Source organism: Neopsephotus bourkii, unplaced genomic scaffold (assembly GCF_033783945.1).
Source record: "Neopsephotus bourkii isolate Nb327-2 ecotype Australia unplaced genomic scaffold, CSIRO-AGI_Nbou_v1 NB_272, whole genome shotgun sequence".
Classification (NCBI taxonomy): Eukaryota; Metazoa; Chordata; class Aves; order Psittaciformes; family Psittacidae; genus Neopsephotus; species Neopsephotus bourkii.
In genome coordinates, this window is record NW_026900781.1 from 20,768,993 (window position 1) to 20,793,436 (window position 24,444).

A 24,444-nucleotide genomic window follows, 5' to 3' on the forward strand; every position below is an offset into this window, starting at 1 on the left:
TTGCCTCCAGAAAATTCATGGGGGAGCTGTGGAGAGAAGTTCTCCCCTTCCAGGACATATCTATTCTGGGAAACAATGAGAGAGGGCTCTTACAGATTTTGAGGAAAGCCACAAACCTGACCACACAAAGATGCTGCAGGTTGTGAGAGCTTTATATGCACAAAGCCTGATGAACTACTGCAAATCTGTTTTTTCTGTCTAGCCCTTTGCCATGCTTCAGCTATCTACTATAAAAAAATCTACCATCTTTTTAAGCCAGAGTACTTAGCTGACCTTTCTCTGTGCAAAGAAATCCACTTTATTTTGTTATGCACAAAATTGACTCTTTTGCATTAAGGATGTAAAAGCTTGGTGACAGTGCAAGATTCATGTAAACGACCTGATCTAAACCCAACAGAACTTTACTCCTGCCTGCTCCAGTAAGGTGCCTGTCTGCACATCAGTATCTGCAGCATGGCACAGGAACCTTGTATTCCTGAATAAAATAAAGAATAAGAATTATGGAAGTCTGTAGAGTAAATCATCCTCACTGAATGGAGAGTGTATGTGAAATAATTTACATCATTTTAAACCACCAGATTCTTCTTTTACTAAGTAAAAGTCCACTCATCCCTTCAGCATTTGTATTACGCTATGTTTCTATTTACTGTTGCCCTCTTCTCTCAGAATTTCTGCTCACACTAAGAGCTTATTAATGGACAAACCGAATATGCTTTTTTAACTATTTTTGTGAATCCAGGGATCAGCACTGAAATAATTGTCTGTATCCACTAAGGACACCACTCAGCAGAAACTGCAGTTATTCAGCAGTTCTGCTGTATAAAAATTGGGCAAACAAGCAAAACTATTGAAAAATGTTGCTCATGCTAGCCTAAACTCATAACAAAGTGTATCAGCTCTAGAAATATTTTAATAGGACTAGGATTAAATTCAATTGCCTTATTTTAAAATATCAGCTTCTCAAATACACTGTCTTACTCCCAATTAAAACTCAGTCAGCATCACAGTGGAATCACAGGAGACCACTTTTTTCACACGTTAAAGCAGGCAAAAGGCAGTTCTACTTTGCCTAGGTTAAAACATATATATAAGATGTGCTGGTCATTCACGACTTCTTCCAGCCTCACCTGTGAATGCTTGTGGGTGTTGAAGTAGCAGTTTATGGCAGTATGTTTCTAGGATCATGAGACTGATGGTTTTTCCTTTGCCTCTACTTCACTAAAAATTGGACAGGGAACAGCCTCAGATTTAACACTTCTTCTCTGAGCTTAAGAATCTCCATCTAGCTCCCAAGGGTGAAAGTGAAGAGTTAATCAGTCTTTACACTTTTATATTTTTTAAATTATTTAACTTTTATTACTGTTGCACCATTTATACAATTACATATAATTTCAATGCATCCATTGTACATTTTGTTTTTTCATTTGTTTTCCAATGAGTGTGTGTTGGTGTCTGTGACACAGAATGGAAGAGAAACTGGAACTGCAATGAACGCAGACTTTTTCATTTCCACTGACCAATAAACAGAACTACAGGTGCACCCAACCACGGACATGCATTAACTCGTCATGAGAAATCTAGGTAGGCTAAGTAGGATGAGAATGTTTTTTACTCCCAAAAAATATTTGGAGAGGAAGAATTGGAGGATTGGCATTGAGAAATATGTGGACAGCTAAGTGGGTTTTGTCTGAAAGTTGGCATTCATCCACTGCATAAAAAAAATATCAAAATAAGAAAGGCTGTAAATAAAAAAAACACAGAAAATAGTGCTTTCATAAAGATCTGATTGCCTTGGCACAAACCTAGTGGGCAGAATCAAACGCATCACTCCCAAACCCCATTACAGAACAAAAAGAAGATTTTGATACATTGGTGGAATGCATTTACAGCAGTTCAGATACAAAAGATGTGCTGTACTTTCAGACATCCATTTATTCTACTTTTACTTTTTTAAATCCAGGACTTGTGTCAAGTTGGCAGAAAGTATATTAGATATTTCCCCACAAAAATACTATTTGGATTCTCCCCCCTCCCTCCCTCCCAACTTGATGGGACATCCTTTTCATTTTTCGTTTGTTTCTTTCTCCTTTTCTTTCTGGGCAATACATTTTTGTTATTTCAGATCTGAAACGAGTTAGTATAGCTGAAAAAATAAAAAAAAGACACAGGTTGTTTTAAGTGGTTGTTTCAACAGGCTGTCCAATTTAATCTTGCACTGCTACGGTTTGATCCGAATTAGTCGCTGGAACTTCAGAAGGTTTCGCTTCCTCTGGTGGGGCTGCGGGGTCCGAGGCTTTAGCAGTGGAACTAGGTGCTGCTGTTGCCGCGGTCTCCTTGGAAGAAGGCGCAGCCTCGCTGCTGCTAGGTTTTGAGTCTGAAGCTGGGGCCACTTCGCTTTTAGTTTCTTGGGCTGCAGGTGCTGCGGGAGCCTCAGTCTTTTTGGCTTCCCCTTCCTCTTTGCTCTTGTCATCTGCTTTACTGGGAGCTGTGGCTTCTGAAGGCTGGGAAGCTTTTGCATCATTGCTAGGCTCAGAAGTTTTGGGTGCTTCGCTACTGGCAGCGGGAGCAGAGGCTGCAGTCGGCTCCTCTTGTTTGGTTGCCTGTTCGGTGTTCTTCTGTGGCTCTACTTTCGCATCAACAACAGCCTCTGACTTCTCTGGTTCTGGTTTCTGGGTTTCTTCCTGGGTCACTGGTTTCTCCTTCTCCCCTTCTTTTTCTTCTGTCTTATTGGCAGCGACCTGAGTATCTTTTTCGCCCTTTTCCTCCTTGTTGTTCTCCTTCACTTCTGTGGTCTCTGTAGTTTGCTGGGCATCTGCAGCCTCCTTTGGAGTCTCCTCTTCCTCAGTTGCTGCTCCTTCAGCCTTCTTGTCTTTGTCTTTAGCTTTTTCATCATTGACACTGTACCCCTTCTTCTTCTTGCTCAGTTTGCCTCCCATGTTGGAGCTCTGTAACGGAAAAGAGAAGAGGTGGTTACTGAAAGCCCAGTATTTATTACCAAGAGAACCAAAATCAGATCAACTGAGGTGCAAAAGAAAAATGGATGCTGGCTCCTGAAAAGGAGACCATATCAGGTTTGGTTAGGCATTATCTGTTTATGTCCCTCTCAGCCCTGCAGCAAACAAACTCCCTTCTGCTACATCCCCCTATGAATATTCCTTCCCTGAACCCCTTTAACCCTGGTTACCTTTCAGGGAGGAAGGAGGAGAGGGTGCAACAGGATGATGGAGGACTAATGCACACCACAATCTCTAATGTCCTGAGAAATGGATATAAGGTATGGAAGCAGGAAAAAGCTGTATTTATATTCAGGCTGGGCACAACCAAATTTGACTGGTCATTCTTGGCATTCACCCCTGGTTAACACAAAGTCCACTATCACTCCAGCAAGGGCTATGAACAAGATTTTTATGAAGATCTGGGAAAATCAAAGCAAGCCTAGAGTCAGTGAGATGCAAAAGACTGCATCTACTCACTCAGCTCTCACTGTCTGTCACACACACAGCCAGCTTCCACTGCATAATCAGCCTATGTGCAGGGCTAATGGTACCTGGAGGCCAGGAACATTTATCTCCCATACCACCCTCCAGCAGCCCCAGAAGTAGGAGCAGCTCCCAGCAGGGACGTCCCTATGCACAGACTCCCATCCAGCCCCTTCCCACCCCACAGCTCCCATGGGGATCACTCACCAGGAGCCCCACTTTCACAGAAGTGCCCCACAAACCCTCCCCAGCAGGATGGGAAACACGGAGCATGAAACACAGCAAGCCTGAGACCACTGCATAAGACAACAGAAGCAAATATGGGCGCACTGCTGACTGCAAACTTAGATGTGGCATGTGACAGGACACAATAAAAAAGGGGGGGGGGGGTGGAGAGACGAGGGATGCATGCTTTGTAGCTTCTGCTCACTGTTTTCAAGCATGACAAGCGATCAGGTACACTGTTCAGATGCTTAAAAGAAGTTGAGCACGTGTATAACCATATCAGTATTTATATACCCTTCATGTGGGAGTTTTAACTAAGAAGATACAAAATCCTTCACAGCACTTGAAAGCAAACTTTGTCTATTTAAAAAGGAGACACAGACATATTGGTTCATTAATGAACAGGAAAACCTCTATGGCTAATGAATTACACTGCTGGTATTAAAACAAATATTCATAGCCAATGAAAGCTTAAGGAAAAAAAATCCTAGTTTTGTACTATCTGAAAATAGGAGAAGATTATTTTTGAAAAGTCCTGTCAAACAAATGTTTCATTTAAGAGCTTCTCCAGGGGAGATGAATCATTCTAATTTTCTGGCTTGCAAAGGTGGATAGATACATAGGCCCTATATTTTTCAAACACTTGACAAAATTGTGACTACAAACCAGTAAGAATTCATAAGAGCTCTCATAGAAGACTGACTATTGAATCATTGTAAATACTATTAAGAACCAGCTGCTTCTCGGGAGATTTTCTGCTAACACAGATTTAAGGCCAAGACACAGCCCAACCTCAGACTTCCACGTGTCTTGGGCAAAACCATGATATTTTGGTCAGCAGAGACCTTTCTGATTTCAGCTTTCAAAAGGAGTAACAATTTGCAAATACTGTTGAAGGGTTAGCATACAGCCCTGCAAAATGGCAGTGCAATGTCACTGGAACACTGCTGTCTGGAATTTTATGGCAAACAGCAATAAAAGGATTAACTTCCACAGAGCTGCAGCTGAGCAATCTAATCTTTACCTTCATGGCAGAGATAGCAGCTTTTTAGGTATTTAGGGCAGGCTATGGACATTAGTTTATTATCTTAGAAATTTACAGGCTTCTTCATGCTGCATAAATATTGCTCCACCTTATTGTTTATGTACAGTTACAACCAAATACTTTGAAAAGGCTTTTGCAAGCCAGCGGGATTAGGGATTTGTACTGAAGTCATGTGCGTATCACAGTTTTCGATCCTTAATTAAGCCTGTATTTGTTTCCCGGCAAAGCCCAGGTACTGTGAGCATAATTGCATTTGCCATGTCTTTGGTATTTTTCCAGGTTTTGTTATTTCACAGACAGTAGTAACTCACCACAATTTATATTTTCTTCCACAAAAAGCTTTTAACCTCAGGTACAGCTACAGAATGCTTATGGCAAAAGGACCATTAATAAGCAAAGAAGCATGCATATGAGAAATATGCTCCCAAACTATGAAAAGAGACATGCGCTGTCTTTGCTTGAAGGTATACTGTAAAATCTCTGTGTCTCAATTTGCCTCACAGCCAGCTGGCTCAAGATACTGAAGCAGAAGATGGAAGAGGCTCAGACTATCATTATGACCTGTTAGTAAATATTTGCAGTTACAAATGGACTGCCACCTTTCATCATAGTTTCAACTACTTTATAGCAGAATAGATTCACTCTTTGTGACCCTGCATCTCACATCTCCCTATTTCAAAGACACCTAGATCGTCATCATAATAGCTATGCCAGGTTATCGTGCAAAAGCACAGATATTATCATGGCCATCGCCCAGCCCTGCAGGTAGCAATGCTACAATGCTCCTTTCACCCTATGTTTGAATTTCAAAATACTCCTCTGTCTCCCAGGCCTCCCGATAATGTATCTGGGCTCCTCCATCAGTCTCCAGAAACAGCCCCCACGTGTTCCACTGCCTCAAAAAGATGCTGATCTGGTCCTTTTCCCACCTCAACTGTGCCTGAAGCACAGCTCTGAACCATTCAGTGCATGGAGTCTCAGGGTGCAGCAGACACAAAGCAGACCTTAAAAAGTATTTAAAAATTACAACTGGCTCTACCTGGAAGAAAAGTGTCACGTAGATGAAGCCACTTAGACCACTGCATCCACGTTGCTAATGGTAGATCCAAGAAAAAAAAAAATTGCCTACAAATATTTACCATACAGGCTAAAACTCAGTACGGCTTTAGTTATTTTCACTACAATTCACATGCAGTGATTTTGAACTAGCTCTGGCAAGCTACCAGCTGAGTGCAAAGCACTTTGTAGCAAACATGTCCAAAAGCCAGATCCTTTAAAATACTGTTGCTGAGCACCCCTCCTGTAAAATGGCACAGCACTTAATGTGCCTTTTCTTTACTGGATAAAGAATGATCTACAGCAAGACTGCCTAGAAGCAGATTTCATATGAGAACTTGCAATTTATCAGCTATTTTCAGAGAACCTTGATGAACTATTTGGCAGACCAGTGCTCCAGAAGAGCAAGGTTAAATACAACACTTCTCGGCATGCTCAGTATTCTTTGACTATACTGCTCTTCTCATGGAAGAAACAGATCCAGAGACCACTGAAGTAGACTTCAACACGAGCAAGGATTTCTCCAGTTTCAAAGTGTGGCTGTTCATTGTGCTCATTAAGAACTGAAGAGTTTACACAGGTATCTTTCTTATTATGTAAAAGAAATAATCTGACTATATTTGCATTACAAAATATCATGTCTACAGGTGACCTAGAGCACATTAAGGACTTCGAAAATTCAATATTCATTATAACCAGGATTTTGAGAGATAACTGTGTCAAAAAACGAGTTAATGTCCATAATATAATATAACAGAAAGAACTCACAGGACATTTCAGATTTTACACCTGAAGACTAAGCAGATCTCATGAACATGAGTCCCTGGAACACAGGCAGCACAAATTTGTACAGCTTGGGAAAAGAAATATCATTTTGAAGTTTTATATTTCAAATTATGCTTTGATATTTAAATAGTCTCTAGAATTAGACTCTTACTATCTCTTTTTTGTCTGTCCAAGTAGATTTCGTACATGCCTATAAATTTCTAAATGTTTCATTTAGCATACACTTTCAGACTCCATGAAAGGGTCTGGCTTTTACAAGAATGGACTGGCTATCACCCTCATTCTCAGTACAGAGTATATCAGGAAAGCACAAAACCACAAATATCACCTGTATAATACCGTAGCCTGATTGCCAAAGCTAAGCTTCCAAAGCTCCTGTTCAGCTTCATGTGAAGTGTGGGGAGCTCAGCCCACCTCCAGAAAAACCAGTTCAGGAAGACAATAGGTATCTTCTGAAATCCCACTGCCTTCAGCGCAATGTAGGCATGTGTGGTGGGTCAGGCCAAAGTAGCCCTTGCACAAGCCTGTTCCCAGGCATGAGTTATCTCACATCGCCTGCAGACAAGTGTTGTAAAATGCACAAACCTCCCGGGGCAGGGTTTCAACACTCCAAATCAAAGGAAATACCAATCCCAGAAACTGCCCCACCCCCAGCTGCTCAAAATAAATAAAAAGATCTTGAAGAAACCATTATATCTCTGAAACCCACTGATTCATCCTACACCTCCGTTTAAAAACAAACAAATGAAAAAACACCCCCCCCCAAAAAAAAAGAAAAACAAGCAAGTTTTTACAAGGGGAGATATATAGGAACTGAAGGCAACAAGGAATTTCCAGACAGTTTCTGACAGATTTTCTGAAACTTTTATGAAAGAAAAAGTTAACTTAGTAGTTCTCAAAATATGCAGTACAATTTCATGCTGCCCGTTACACACATATGTACACTCAGAGTCACTCCTATCTCAGCAGCCCGGGTCAATCATTTTACCAGATGAGTGTTAGAAGACGTCTGTAGCATACCCCTAGAATGAATTAGACTCACTAGCTTTGTATTTTAGCAACAAAGCCATGTTTTTCCTTTTTCTAAGTTATTGTTACACATCTTCCTTCTCCTCTAATATTACAAGGAATTAGCAGAACAGAAATGCTAGATGTCACTCAGGGTCAAGCCTTTTCACACCTCAGTAGTAGGGACTTGTCTTCCTCTCTTTTTCTCTCTATTCTCTTTTCCCTTTCTCTTTCTTTTTCACTTTATTTTTCCCTTTCCTTTTTCTGTAACTTACTTCTTTTAGAGGAAAAAAAAAAAAAAAAAGAAAGAAAAACTAGGAACTTCAATTTTTATGTTATTATAAAATCCTGGAAACACATAGACCAAACAGAAATGGGAAGGATTATGCGCTTTTTTAATATGGGCCATTTGTCATTAACATATCTGAATTATGACAGTTGCTAATACATGCCAATTATGACAGTTATAACAATCTGAGCACACTGCAGGCAGATATAGCATTGTGCCTAGCTAGTTAAGAACTTGTCCATGAGTAACTGCTTCATTTGAGAAGTGTAAACAATAATAATAAAACACATTCTCTACAAAGTTAATAATCACATGACAATTTTTTGAGAGCAAATTAAAAAATTGTACCTGAGATATTACTAAGATTCATCTGAAATACTTGAGTTCTGACACGTATTAATTCAACAATTAGGAGCCTATTTTTCCAAGAACAGAACAGGAACAAAGACCAGGAGTTTCATTACTGGCAAAGGTTTTGCCAAAGCTATCAATCATTTAACAGCAGCCTGAAACCACAAGGATTTCTCACATATAATTCATCTTTGTACTCTAGGTAGAAAAAGGCTAACTAGCTGAGCAAAATTCCTAAGTAAAAATACAATTTGTCCATCATTTGATCGAAGATTGATGAAGATTTTGAGGGTTACACTGAAAGCAACTTTCAGACTTTGGACTTGCATCCTCCTGACTTGGATTACTGTACAGCTGAAGAACGTGGAGACACATAGTGACTGAAGACCCACTGCCCAGCCTGATTCTGGTCAGATACCAGCACTACTTTAGCTATAGTAGAGTCTGCAAGAGCAAACACACCAACGTCCTGCCTTGTGCAGTCTCTGTGTGTGTCACCCTGTATTAAAGCCACTTTAAGTGAAGCTGCAGAGTCACCCTGTAGGACTGTGCTCTTGAACATAACATACACCATTTAAGCTGATAGACCATTAGCTTCTCCAGCTACATCTGCAAGCCATCTTGCAGCAAACATGAGCAGAACTTGGACCAGTCTTGCCTTCCTGAGTCAGCAAGCTACATGGAAGAAATGCTCTGCTGTGTGCAAACTCCCCACTCACCCCAGGCAAAGCTGTGCTTTGTAGGTTGAGATAATATCTTTTATTAGACCATCTAACATGGATAGAAATAAGATCACACCTATTCTCTTTAGACAATTGTCTACAACTGATCTATCTTGGTCTTAACGTTATGTGATACTTTCCTATTTCTGGTTTCAAATCAGAATTGCACTGTTTTGCCACAAGTGGTTTTTTTTCCAACACAACACTACATTGCCCAGCAGCATAAATAAAACTTCCAGTGCCTCCATTTTCATCCCTGGCAGCTCCTCCGAGGCTGTTTTGCATTGTTTGCAAGAGAAACTCAAGCCATATGAAAAACAGAGCAACACAGAAGCAGCATAAAATGAGTTATTTTCATGATGCCATGTACGTGTTGCCCAGCCTTGAGTTCTGACTCAAGCTCTGACTGCTTAAATTAAAAATGCTGCCCTGTTCAGTCTATCAGCCTTCCTACAGACTGGAGACCCTGCTAATGTTCAAAGCGTATCTCCTATATTTAGATTAACTGCATATGTTCTTTTTGTTGAATAACAAAAGCAGCTTGGAGACATGATTGTGCAGGTACACGCATGCAGCCAGAAGTCAGTCTGCCCCGGACTGAGATCTTAATCGCACTATTGTTAGGCACATGTTTGGAAGGGGAAACTCTGCTGTAAACACCTGTTTTGCAGAGACTGAGATTAATTTTACAAGAACACCTCTTGTAGAAACAGTTTGCAGGCTTTAAAATAACCCAAAAAGCTAAGCCAAAAGTATAAGCATGTGCCTCCCCCTTATTCTAAGTTGCCACATCACTTTGAGGTTTCTGCATGACTCCCCAGGAAGCTGTTTAATAAATATTTTACATTAGCTACAGTTTTCTAACCTGTATCCTAGAATAAAGTTTCTAAATAGGAAATTGTGCAAATTTCAGAGGTGGTTATTGCCCACATCTTTCAAACTGTTCAGGTCCTAGGAACTTGCCCAACCGAGGGAGAGGCGAGATTCCACACATATTATTCCAATTATGGCCAACCACTTTTTGCTTCCCTCAAATACCTAAGACACCACCATCATGCCTAATTACAAAAACACACAAAGTGATAAAAGCTCAGATAATGGGATGACTTCCTTCTAACTCACATTTTGCTGGAATTTTGTCTCTCCAGTGCTATCTTTAACATGGATATCAATACCACAAATATGCTTGGCTTGCAGACATCTGAACTGGTTTAGGTCCCTCCAAAAGAGACACTCCAAAAATGTATCAGTCATATGCTAGTTAGCAATCAAAACATTAGCCTTCTCTCCATCACAATCCTAGAGAAGTGGGAAGACCTCATTCCTGGAGGGATTGCTCTCTGAGAAAGGGAATTTTCTCAAGCCTAACATCTGTACCTTGTATTTCTCTAGTCTCAACCTGAACAAAGAACATACAATACAAAGCACATGAAGAGATTTCGAATTCATGCTTTCTATACCACAAAAGAAATTACTGTACAATCCTTTTTAATGTATATTTTTCAATAGCAAAGCTTTCAGTTACTGTTTGCATAAATAACTTACCTTCCATTTCCTTAAAAAGAACGTGGAGAGCCACATTCACTTTTTGAAAAAGGCCTTAGGGTATTTAGCTAGGTACTGTCACTGGAGATAGTTATTTATGGGCATCTACATTTACATTATATCAGTTTAACTATTCCACACTTTAAAAACCCTGTATTATTTTAATGCTCATCTGACTGGTCAGAGTAGTTTTAATCAACTTTGAGACATTCCTTAGAATATAAGTTACAGTGTGCTATAAGAAATGGATACATTCATTTTGAAATCTTGGCACTATCAGTTTTATTTTTAAAATGGATTCTCCAAGTGACACCTAAATTGTTCAGGATTATTTTTTTCCCCATCTCTGAGGAGCTCTTGGTACTGCTCACTGGAAAAAGCACTGGGCATATACCCTGGCAGTAACATCCTATGGCTAGGAACAGAACTCTTGACAGTTCAAGCCTATGACAGATCATGGCAATCCTTAGACTATGTATTTTCCTTCTGGTTGCATGACACCCTCCCTACAGGCGATGAAACCATGTTTATAAATGTGAACAAAATCCAATTATCTTTTTTTTCTATTTTAAATATGACCCACATGGACTGCAGCACACCATTTCTGACTGCAGCACGTGACTCCCTCCACAATTACACCACAGCAAAGAGTACAACAGGGAAGCAAGACCAGCTGCCACCCACCTGAAGCAGCGCTCATCACTGTGATGCTTGCTATCGTGTTTCTGAGAACATTGCAAATACTTCCTTTCAAAATGTACAGTATCTATTTTATTCGGCAAAACAAAAAATTAGCAATTTAAATTATTTGTTGATGACTTATTCATTCCACTAGTTCTTACATTACCATTCCATTAAGTTATGGGATCTAGTTAACACCTCCTCTATCTGCTTTTATCCGTTTCAGCTCTACATTAAGCTGCAGCAGTGGCTTTTCCCTATTTTTCCTCCAAAGGAAATGATTGCACATCCACCTGATGTTCCAGGAGGTACCGCAGCTTCATGCTTTGACATTAGAAGAGGCTGGCTGATTTTAAGAAAACACCCACAGTTCTCTTCTCTCAGATCTCCATCATAGACCACCCAGCTGCTTCAGTAACCGGTGACATGCTCACCTTCCAGATAACCTGGGCCCTGAACTTAGCATCCCTCAGAAATTAAGGTATGTGCAAAAGCACAGGATTAAAACAATTTCATCATCCAGTTAATACCCCACTGCTAATGACAGTTAATTAGTAACTGGAAAGTTATTCTGAAAATACCTGTACAGTTAACATTGCATTAGAAAGCTAAGCACACTTACATCTTTAGGAAAATATTACACATCATACCTCTGGTGGAATTTAAACTCCTGCAAGCAGCAAACACAAAAACCCACTTACTACCTCAGCAGCACTTACAAGGTATTTTACACTGACTTCCTGAAGAGCTGCTGAATTTCTCCTTGAAGTAATAACTTTTGACTTTTAGTCTTGTGTACAGAGTTTCATTTTAAAATAAAAATTCCATACTGAAGTCAGTGTATGCAAGTCAAGTCATGTTTTGTGCAACATCAAAACTACCTATAATTAAACCTGCAAGACTTTGGGCTGAATTACAAGTATTTTTCATGTTGCTAAGAAAAAACTCCTCCTTATGACTACAGTATCAATGTCAGAACCTTATCAGCTCTCGGCTTCTCACAGCTCTGTTGTAATAACGTCTTGTAGTAAAGACGTGCTCAAGATAAATGAGAGAAATGTAAGCATGAAAGCTCAGCATCTTGGAAAACTTTTTACATTCCTGTTCCTGGACAATCCTTTGTGCATATACATTTTCTGCCAGGATGTAGCTTGGTCTATATTATTAAGTTTGTCACTTTGGTCATTCTCACTTCCTGGTTCTCACACAAGCACAATAGGTGGGTTTTTTGAAACAGCATACATGTAACACAAAAGAAAATCTAGTGTTCCAGACTTTCTTTCTTTGTCTTATTTAATATGCATGTTCATAGTGAATATTTACTTTTTTCCTTTTCCTTCCTTCATTTTTCAAACAAGCAGTACCTTCAAATGACCTGGCTTACCAGTTATTTTAGCCACTTGGGAGGATTATCACAATAACATAGAACCAGTACACAACAATCACTGGCAAGTAAAAAGCATTAAGCAGCTGATTTCTATTTGTGTCTTACAGACATGTCTCTCCATCTTCTTCACCTCTACTCTTTTACACTCCTCTAATGGCTGTTCAAAATGCCAAGTCGTCTTAGACAATCTCTGACTGGCAATATTCTCCAAAACTTGAGGAATAAGAGCTGTATTTCTTGATCCAGATGAAGAACTATACATATGCTGTCACGTGGAGCCTATTATGCTACTTCAGTGCCACATTTTGGTAATAAATTAACACGTATTCAGAGTGTACCATAGATGATTGAAAAGGAAAGAGGCAGAATTTGTTTTTCGGTTTCAGTGTTGCAATCTGAGAGAGGGGGCTGAAGAATAAAATTGATCTCTATTAGAGATTTTTGTCTTGTGTCCCAACAGAATGATGGTTTTCTTTGAGAAATCAACTTTGAAAATATTCTAAAATTGCCAAAGAGCTCTGCCAGGCAATAAACACATGTCATGTGTTAAGATGTTAGATACGTCACCTTGGATTCAAGACTACCAGATCTAGATTGCCTAACTCTCATTCTGACAGGTTCACTGACTTACTTCCTCTTTTCTCTTACTTGGTTTTGGTTTGGGTTATATTGGATTGGCTGACCAGCTCTGCTAGAGGGAAGGTTACATATAACTGCAGGCTAACAAGTCCATTTGTCAAGAAGTGAGCAGCTAGTGCAATCCATGAATTACACTGAGATTTATGTTCAAACCAGGAAAGGCAGAAATCTGATTTAATAATTACTCAGCCAGAACCATTCCAAGCTAGCAGCTACCCAAAAAGAAGAAATAACAATACAGCAGGAATGAAATGAAAGCTAAAAATCAGGAAAGGTCATCAGGTGCCTATCTCCTTTCAATAAAATATCTTGTTTTGCTTTTCTGTTTAAGCATCAGTAGGAAATCTGTCCATCTTAGAGTTATCAAATTTAAACACATCAAATGAAAGCAAAAATAAAATAACTTTGCAGGGATAGCTGTGGAGTTGGATGTAGTCCCTTTCCCTCCCTCTCACCTTAGCACTGACTTGCACTTTGTGTCAGTGAATGCAGTTAATGCTTAACATGGCCATAATTCAATTTCTGCAGTTCAGAATGCATATCAGTTGCCTCTAGATTATATTACCCTTGATGTAAATGAACCTTCCATAACAGCTGTATGTATGCCAATTTGCAATTTTGGTCAACTCAGACCATATTACAGAAAAGAGCTTACTTTCCAAGGTCCACATGCTGTATGGAAAGCTATTTATAGAGAACTCTTAGAATCACTCTTTCAGTTTGAAGAGCTTTCAGTCCATGGCTATTTGAAAAACCATTTATTCTAACCAAGGAAGGCAGGCAGATATCAAAGCCTAACCGAGCCTTTTCAGGATTAAAATAAGAGAAGTCTGTCAAAGCACTGGAGACTTGAGAAATATGGAAAACTGGTTTTCATTTCTCAAGACAGATCCACAAAATACACCGCTAGGAAGGTTCTGTTAGATCTTTCAGCATTAATAGGCTTCATTAGTAAACCATGTTTCAAACCAGCACTGGCATCCCATTTTGCTGTCCCCCGTATAAGCACATACATGGAACCCATCCATGACCCAGCATGTCCATGTTTTAGAAGAAAGAGGATATCAATTCATTTTAAAGCTGTTAACAGAACACAGCTGCCAAGACTCCCAACACTATCTGGATTTTCCTGAGTTTTTTGGTAACCTATTCCCTATTTGTTTGGGATTTTTTTACTTTTCAGTGGCAGGTTAGCTGGTGGGACAGGGGCCCTCCATTACCTTACGAGATCTCATCAAGCAATGGGAACTGAACGAGTGCCTCAGCCCTGCTGCCTCAGCTCTGTCTCCCAGGGTTTGGCAATTCATTTGCTTGGGGGGTGGGGAGAGGGAGCTGTGCTTCATGAACTTTAAAATGCTGGCTGTCACAAGCCAAGAGGCTCTGCAGAAATCATGGATACAGCTCTGCTCACTGCAGTCTTCTGGGTAATCCACCCACATGTACAAGTCAAGCACTAAATTCACACGTCTCAAATGGGGGCTGGGTCTAAATACAATTCAAGTGCATAAAAGTCTCATATCCATATTTGGAAATATTACTTTCAGTGGTCTCATATTATTTCAGAAATTATTAAGGTGAGCTGGTATCAAGGAATTTTTCTCAAGAAACACAACTACTTTTAAGGGTATTTGCAACCCCAAATCTTCATTTAAGTCTCTTACCTACCACAATCTCTTACTCTCTTGAATTTTTTCTATTTTTAACCACAGATAACTGGTAAGCTATGCCATAGTTAAGCTTATTCTGTGATGTAGACATAAAACAGAATAAAAAACTTTTTTCCATAAATGGCCAATTTCACTACCAATTTCAGCTCAGCAGCTCTTCACTATAAAAGGGCAAGTCTTCTATTTAAGTATTTATTAGGTTTTGCAAAGGAATGATTAAGACAAGGTTTCTTTTCAAAGTCTATTCTGTGTGAATATATGGGGTTACAAAGAGGGGTCCTTTCATGATAGCTCTCAGTGACTGCAAACTTCTCTCATATCACACACTTCTGCCAGAATCTGACATAACCTACTTCATTCAAACACAGAAATCAGATATAGAAGAAATTATTCTCTTTATTCAGGACAACACAGATAAGTACTGCAAAACTACCATCACACCTTTACATCTTGCCATACCCTGCTATTCACACTTAGCTTCATGTGTGAAGCCTGTCGCAGCTCTGCTCTTTCTGCGAATCTAAAGAACCTACCTCATATCCCTAAAATCACATGATTGTTGGGAGCAGGAGTTATCTTCTCCAGGTGAAACTGCCACTGTAGAGCAGTGAGATGATATTCCCCTGGTTTAAGATTCTGGTATATTTTACATACCATGGTAAAAATAACAGATGAGACCTTCTCTCCCAAAGCCCACATACAGACAAATATTACTGCAATAGAAATGTAACACAGTACAAAATCATGAGACTATCTCGTGTTTCCTGTTTTTTTCAGGGGTTCACAGCAATCTGGGAAGATGTGAGAGCCCAAAATCTACTCAGTCTCTTCCAGCTGGTGTTGTTTTAAAAACCGGGTTCATTCCATATGACTTCTCAAATTTCTGTTAGAGAATGCTGTTTTTCTGCATATTGGCACTGTACTGAATTACTGTCTCTGAAGCTTACCATTGTATCACACATACTAGAATAGCATAATGAGCAAGTCACTCATCTAGATTTTATAGTACTGTGCTAATTTTGTAATACAGAACTGTAAAGCATCTTCAAACACTTTCAGGTATTGCTGAAAGCTCCTTCTGGGACCAAGCTCCTTTGCATTTATGCCTCTAGGCTGAGAACATCTGTACATGGACATGCTGATTTATAGTTCCAAATATGCACAGTTCACTCAGTTTTGGTTCACTTGATGATAAGGATATTTTCTCAAGCTAAGAAAGCTCAGGTGCATCCAGCTGGATGAAGATGAAGCTACTGCCTGGCATCCATCTTAGTGCTTTATTCTTACATCTTACATATATAAGAAAACAAAGTAATTTTGCTTAAACAGAACACTGTGAATGCTTGAAAAACTACAGTAAACACATTTTAACCTGCTTTCATTAGGGTTTCAGGTGCTGGACTGACACATTATGGTCAATGCTATGTTTATTCTATGTTTATTAACTAGATGCATGCCTTTCTTTGTTAAAAAGTCACCCCTTTTAAGAGAATTACTCACATGTGAACAGATGCAAGAGGAAGCTCTAAACTGGTTCACTAACTTTCCAAGACCTTTTTAAAGACTTAAAGACTACAACTACTGAGTTATATTTGTCACATACTGCAGAAGCTGCCTTTTCTACCTACAGATTGAGCTGTGGCAAACTACATTATTTCAGCCAGAGAAAGTCATGGCAATTACAAAGGCCTCCCTTTAATGTGCAACAAAGTATCGATTAGACATAGTAATGCAGTGTTGCTGGCGATAATGTTCAACAGAGCATGTTATGAACAGATCATCTGCAAGAAATGGCAAGAATTAGGGATCTGAAGGGTGACAAGTTTAGGTAGATTCCATTGAGCAGCAGCATTTTCACACTGTCTACTCAAACTAGCCTCTATTCTGGAGTTCCAAAAGCCTATTAAGTAAATTAAGACTAGCAGTACAAATGTAGCCAGAGAAATAATACCAGGGGATTGAAGAATGGCCATGTAAGTCTCAGTTCTTAGTACCTACACCGAGGACCAAGTGGCTACAAAGGACTGAGCTGTGGGCTTGAAGTCACAGACTGAATTTGCAAACCTCTAACTTTGTGCCCATTGACTTTGATGCAATTTTTAATACATTTTTATGTCATTGGGTTTTTTCATTATGGGAAGATGAAGGGCACACATATGTTGCAGAGACTTCTGCTTCCATGACATTCCATCATGGCAGTTGTGTAAACACAAGGCTTTTGAAAAATTTCACGTCAGTGTCAGTTGAGAAGATTCACAACCTATTTTTGTAGTCATTGATTAGATAATATATTTACCTTAAAAGCAAATAAAATTTGGGAAAGAATTAAAAAAAAAGAAAAAGCATAATTCCCATGTAAAGAATTCAAGTATCTGTTACAGAGAAAGAAAAAAAGACTAAGAGGAATTTTTTTTTTCTTTTAAACTAAAAGTAAACTACTTTCATTATCGCATTTGTCAAAGGCCAGTTAGGAAAAATGTTAAATGTGCCAAATAATTTTAAAAGAATCTAGCCTGGGAAAGAAATGAGGTTAAAGTAACTAAATAGCATGGGATCATAGCCATACACCACTTGGTTTCACATGAACTCAGTTTCTATGAACTCTTATATTTGTAAATTGTCAGTTCATCATTTTATCATAACCTTGGAGTATCTGGATTTTTTTTAAGTATCAACTCTAGTATTTATTACAAAAATAACTTAATATTTCATTTCTAATCCTCATTTTAGCAAGAAAATCTGGAAAGACTCCTCAACCCAGAAGGCATTTTTGTCTCATGGTTTCTTATGACATCACTTGTTTTAAATGCTTAAGACTGGGAACACTGCATGTTTGCAAGGAAAGATATCTGAAAAATTCATTTAAAAAATGAGTGTCTGTTTATTTCAGTCATTCAAACCTGTTAGCCCAGTGTTCAGATAAATTCAAGAAACAAAAATTTCTTTAAATTAATTTAAAAATCTGTGTGAGTGTTTCTCCTTAGCATGCTTTGTCCTAATAAGCTAAAATATTCACGAGTCGAGACATCTAGCACAATTTGAAATAAACTTGATAAAGGACTGTTCAACAAGGCCACAGGGAAGACAGAATTGTGGATGGAAAAGAAAACCATGTCTCTGGTAAACTGGTATGTCAGGAGGGCAAAAAAGTGGGAGTCTGACAAGATCAGTACAGGTAGAGAAAAGAGGCCTTCCCAACATCTCTTCCATTTCAAACTGACAGGCAGAATTCAAAACTGCCCTAAAGAAATAAATTAAGTTGAAAAAGTCAAGAACTATTTTGCTGTCTACAAGCTAGCTACAGTGCATCACTGCAAGATGCTCCATGCTCTTAGCTCTCAATCTGCAGAGTTTCTGGAGTGTTTTGACATAAAATCCTTTGCTCATTTGCACATAACTGGTATTTTTGGTGCTTTGAGTGGTTTTCCAGCTGGAGCACTAAAACAATCGTTTGATTTTATTTATGTTATTTATAGCATAGAATTAATGAAAACAAGAGAATTTTAAATTGGCTGCCTGTTAAGCCACTTCAACTGTTTTGCCTGCACATTTTTGACCATTTTTTTCCCTTCTTGATTCCTATTTTCATCAACTGGCTAATAACTATTTTTTATTAAGCTAGATTAAAATAAAAGCAGTTCTAAAACTTGTTCAGGATAATGTGCTAATATTATCTGCTATACCAAGTAATTCAGATACAAATCAACATGCAATTTCAATATTGCTGGAGACATGGGAGTTTCCTCACTTCTTTTGAAGTTCCAAATTTTATTTTCATGAGTTACAATTTCTAAATTCACTAAAGTGCTCTTAAGAGTTTCTCCTTACAATCTTTCCCTCAAAGGTAACTACAGATAACAGTGTGAAGCAAGAACTCAGTCCTTACAAAATATCATCGTCATTAAGAATACTTTTGCATTTCATTTGAAGAGCTACAAAGAAATTCTTAGAAATGCTAAACAAAAGTTAACCTGCAATGACTGTCTGTAATTCAGTACTTTCAAATGAGTATTAAAATACTAAGTTTTATATGTAGAAGAGTGAAATTTAGCTGGGATCTTTGATCACGTCTTTAACATTTGCCAGACCAATTCTCTCAAAAAACAAGAAGAGAAACAGAAAGACTCCAGCACTGCTTGGCAGCCCCATGAATGAAGTTAGAAGTTAAATCATAGAACACGGAACCAGAGGCCCTGAAGCGAGCTGGCTTTGCTGAACCTCACATTCAACTTTTTTTTCTTTTTATTTTTTCAAAAATGAAGTGTTTCATATGTAGCCCAACTCTATGACATCTACACTTACTCAAATATGCTCCTCAGTTACCAGAAATATGCTCACACTAGCAAGCAGCAGCTGGAAAACATTAGTATCAATGGTAAACCTGGATGGATATCAATATCTGCAAGCTAATAGCCAGAGAAAAGAAGTATTACAGTTGTACATGGCCACCTGCCTGCACAGACTGAAAGCGATTAACTCTCTTCTCAACTGAGCGTCACCCTCCTCAGACTGCTTTAATGACTTTAAAACACTGTTTAGAAGGTTATTGAGAGCGTATTCTTTACATTTGTAAGGTACAATACCATTTTCTTACTGTAAATTGCTGAGATTTACAGCCTCCCCTTGACTAGCAGCTCAGCACAATGCTGCAGAGCAGAATGAACCAGGGGGCTTATGAAGATTCAGCACATGTGTTTAAGCATGGGGAACAAAAGTCTTAATGCTCAGCTGCAAAAACATGCAACATTTAATTAAATATTTGGCTACAGCAAGATGATATTAAAAGCCTGACTTTCCATTAGCACTCTGTAACTCTAACTTGGAATAACGTCTAAGAAAATATACAGCCCTGTCTTCCCTAATGTGACACTATCAAGAAGTTGACGGTACCGTTAACAAATAGAAGAAAGCAATAAGAGAGCAACTTTGTGCACATACACATTCTCATGCTAAAAAGAGAGATATTAGACTGTGACTACAATTAAATTTACCAGGAAACAAAGTCTGGAGATTGTAAAGAGGTAGTAAGATTTGAGAAAAAGATGTTCTGTCCCCTAGTTATTTGGTACTTGGAAAGGCAAAGGAACAAACAAACAAACAAACAAACGAACTAATCAAAACCCAAAAATGTTTACCCACAGAAAATGGGAATGCATCACAGAGCTGATTATTTCCCATTTAGCACTCCACCTAGAAAGATCAGCAGTCTTGAAGCTCTGAAAAGCTTCCTGCTCCATTGCTGATCTTGCTGATGTTTGAGAGACAGCTAGCACTCAAGAACACTGTGCAAATTTATAGACACTGTGGGCTGAGCAAACAGTCACAGCCTGAACGTCAGTATCTAGATGAAGATACTGCCACAGAATTATTGTATGAACACCTCCAAGCTGTACTTCTGTTCTTGGAGTATAATGCTGCTGGGAACTTTCAATAGCACTAAGAAGACTATTCTCTGATCAGATACTAGCACAGATTTGGTACAATAGGTTCATGAAGGTTATCATTCGTATCTACCTAAATCCTCCTAAATGAAAAAAATTAACACTACTTTAAATGCAAAAATAAAAAAAATAAAATAAAAAAGCAAGCAATCCTACCTTTTTGTTTCTTTTTCCATGAAAACTCCAGTATTTTGCATCTGAGCTGTAAATAACTATTCAGTATCACTGGATCACAGTGCATAGCAGACCTTGGCATCTGAACAATCTATACTTGATAATACATTCCATAGAAAAGTGGCACAAAAACTGTGAAAGAGTTCTTTCATTCTAGCTATGCCTTAATTCTTTTCTAATCAGTGTTTTAGATCTCAGAAATAGTAAGGTATTAGGGAACCAATCTGGACATTACAAGCATAGCTGTCAAGGAAGTCTGATGTGTAGAATCTGAAAGCTGAAGGTACCAAGGAAAGTTAAAACACACATTTAAACTAAAACGACTAGCCAGAACACCAGGTAGTGAAGCACAAGGAAATATTATAATTCAGAAAACATAAAGTTAATCACTGCAGTTGTCCATACTAAGCACGATCTAACAGCAAATATGAAACAAGCAATGCCAGGAAAAGGTTACTAATTTTTTCCTATGCTTTTCCGATTATTCAAATACTGTGTAAGTATCAGACAAATGGTAGACATCTCTGCAGCCTCCAGGATTAGAAGTCATTTTAGGATGCCACTGATTATTTCTGAAGTTAATATGTGTAAATGTTAAAGACTGAAACTATTTTTATGTCCAACAGAGTCTGCAAGAGAAGGGGAAAGACAAAAGGGTGATCCTTTCCCTTTAGAACTTTTCTAAAGAAAGGATGTCTCATCTGTTTCTACAGCAGATACTGGAACTTGGCAGATCACCTCCCTCCCACTGTCTTTCCTCCATTTTTTGCTGTGTCACTCACTGAATGAATATCCAGTAAATTATCCTCACATACAGAGTAGTGTGTACCATCACACAAAGAAGACAAGAGGTCCTTTGTTCTAAACCAAAGCAACTTATATACAGGGTAAGAATGGTCTGTATGGCTGCTTAGCTCTCTATTACTATGACAGAGTACCTTGGCTTCAAACTGTCCTATGCACGTTCAGCATGGAAAGTGCCCGGTTCTCCTATTCCTGGTACCAGTTAACATCATCTCTGTGCTCCATTTGCACTGGCAAGAAGCAAAAGAGCCCATAGAAGAAGCTGGAGTTACTAGAAAACAGAGAAAGAGATTCAGAGGAGAGGGACAGAAAAGAGAATAGATAACTAGATAAAATGATTTACAGGAAATCTATCCGTCTCATGTTCAAAACCAGCAAGAGTATTCTGCCACAAGACCACCCTTTACCTTATTTTCTCTGGGGTCCATGCAAACAAAAAGCACTCCCCACCTACAATTAGATAATGTACCATTTCACTAGATGTTGTACAAAGGTGTAAGACATTGTCTAGGACTAGGTAAGAAACATACAGCATTAGCAAAACACCAAAACAAAACCAAAACAGCAAACGAAAGCTCTCTAGACCAGTAGTATCAACTCCAGAACTGGATCTCTGCATCTGCTTGGACACAAGCCTGGCTTGCTCAAAGTGCCTGGTGTCTCTGAGGCAGTGGCACAGTCTGAATGCACAAGATTAGGCCCAGCAAGATATCAAATGAAATTTAACAGCAAAGTATACAGAAAAAAGCAGCATGCTTAACTCATTCTTGATAAACAGGCATTCAGTGTAATTGAGCTGAGATGTATAGCTGACCTAGGAATTTGAGCAATCTATATTTGCCACTACATTCAGCAGGAAAGCAGCATAAAAAATTGTTTAATGAGTTAAAAAACTCTCACTTTGAGTTTAATCTAGAGCAGATAGAAAATGGTTTGGTCACTCAGCAACATACTTTTTATTATTATTTTAACAGATACCTGAGGCAATAATCTATACCTCTCCACTTTTATAACTGTTCATATTGCTATAATTATATAAACTGCATTTATATGCTGGAACTGATTTCTGGTCATGTTTTCTGTGACAAACAGGGATAATAAATTGCGCAGCCTTCTGTTCTTCACTGTCACCTTCTGCTGCATGTCACATTTCTGTTCATAAACTACTTTTCATGAATTACCCTCCCCCTTCACTTACAGTGCCCCATCACTTTTATGAAACACAGCTGTCAAGGACTTCAGTAACAAAGAAATTCCCAAATTCTCCCAGTCTCAGGCATTTTTCTGTCTATTACAGCGCTTACAGCACTTGCAACATTAGAGTGGTATTATGTGAAACAAGGCTGCCTTAAGAGTATAGCTGCCACTGTCTGTTGACACAGAACACGTTAAAATGAGAATGTAGTAAGAGTCAGAGTTCAAAAATCATGAGCCTAGTCCAGCTGGATAACATACAAACCTCTTACAACTCTGTCTCATTAAACGAGTTCAGGGAAAGGGCATTGCTAAAAATGAAGAACAAATGTCCCAATTTACAGATCTACACAGAATTTGTTGCAGTACATTAAGCAGTAAGAGAAGTAATTTTTAATGCAGCCTCTTCCACTGAGAAGCACGTAATGACATGGCATCTGTGCTGCTAAGGAGGAACCATGAAAGGACATATACAGAATAAGTCATTTATGCTAATTTTCACAAAAAGCTTATACCAGTAGAAGGTAATGACAGCAGTATGGTGATGTACAAAATACTGCTCCAGTTACTTAGAATGGGATCTTCAATCCTTGCCCTTCTTTCCTGATCTCTGCCTATCCAGCAGGCAGCTGTGGACAGCCCACGAGATGCTCTCAACATTGCCTGAGTTGCCCAATGTACTGTATGTCACCAAGTTTAAGGGCCTTTAATTCATGCCTATAACCAACAGGGTAGGAAATCAGAGGCTACACATTCATGTTTTCACAGCAGGAGCCAATTTTACCAATAACTCAACTGATCCATAGCAATCATACTGTTTGAATAATGGGTTTTGTTGTTTTTTTTTTTTTTTGCTGAAGTACACTCAGGTCTCTGTGAAAGAGCTGAGTTAGGGCAATTGCTTCTGAATCCTTACTCCACACTTTCCAAAGAAGAATAAACCACTTCCCATACCACTGTTTGTTTCTCTGCTACTGCAAAACACTGTACAGGACAGAGCACATACCCCAGATACCACTGGGATAGACATGAAGCACTGTGAAATGTGTCTGCCGTGGTGGAACTGGGTCAAAATGCTCATGGTTGATTCAAAAGTGAGCTGCCTTGATTTGGCATTCTGGGAGAGGACCAGCAGCTCATTTCTCTTAGGCACAGAGTTAGTTAACTTCCTGCAGCTAAGCAAACAATCAGAAAAAAAACCTCACAGGATTATAAGGATCATGTATCCATGGTGATTTTAATAAGAAATCTTAGTTGCAGTAGAATAGATAGAAGTGAGAAACAGAATAAGGCTTCACGGGTGATTTATTTAATTCATCTCCTAGGAAGTAGGATGTTACTGTTTTGATTTGGAGCCAAAACTTGTAAGCCTAGATCAAGCTCTTGGGATTCAAACCCAACTAGATCCTGCTCTCAGAAACCAGGACACTGTGGCTGTCTTTATCTTGAATATAACAGTTCTCTTTGGTAAATTGCTTGCAATGTATTAGGCCAAGTTTTGATGATGTCACGCTATTAACATTAATTTTGTCAAGTATCTTGCTTCAACTGCCCTATTTCTTTTCCTGTAGTTTTCTGAGAGTGCAATATTTATGGTACTTCTGTTCTTTCCCAAGGCTGCAGACATTTAATAGTGCTCAGGTAAATCAGCCTAATATACCTATAACATATACCTAATTTTGTAAATCTTTCGGCCAGGAAAATACAAGAATTTTGCAGCACATGTCAGGATGCTGTGCAGAACAAAAACCATTAAACAGTTATAACTTTCATTTATTTCAATTTAAATTACATTATTTTTAAGAATATATATATATATAGGCCCTTATTCCTTGCAGCTGATTGCTACATTTTCTGAAACACAGTAAGTTTATTATTGCTATTTATTTTAACAAGCTCTTCTAATTACATCAAGCATTTTTTTAATTGTTCACCAGCACCATATTCTCTG

General features: G+C 38.7%; 1 protein-coding gene across 1 annotated transcript in view; it reads right to left on the reverse strand.

Annotated features, from left to right (window-relative positions):
- Positions 1 to 1,326: 1,326 nt before the first annotated feature.
- BASP1 (brain abundant membrane attached signal protein 1) overlaps positions 1,327 to 24,444 on the reverse strand; it is a 49,649-nt gene continuing 26,531 nt past the window's right edge. Inside the window, exon 2 of the mRNA XM_061346702.1 lies at positions 1,327 to 2,945. Coding sequence (XP_061202686.1) covers positions 2,205 to 2,936 — 732 coding nt within the window. The 5' untranslated portion in view covers positions 2,937 to 2,945 and the 3' untranslated portion in view covers positions 1,327 to 2,204. The remainder of the gene's footprint in view (positions 2,946 to 24,444) is intronic.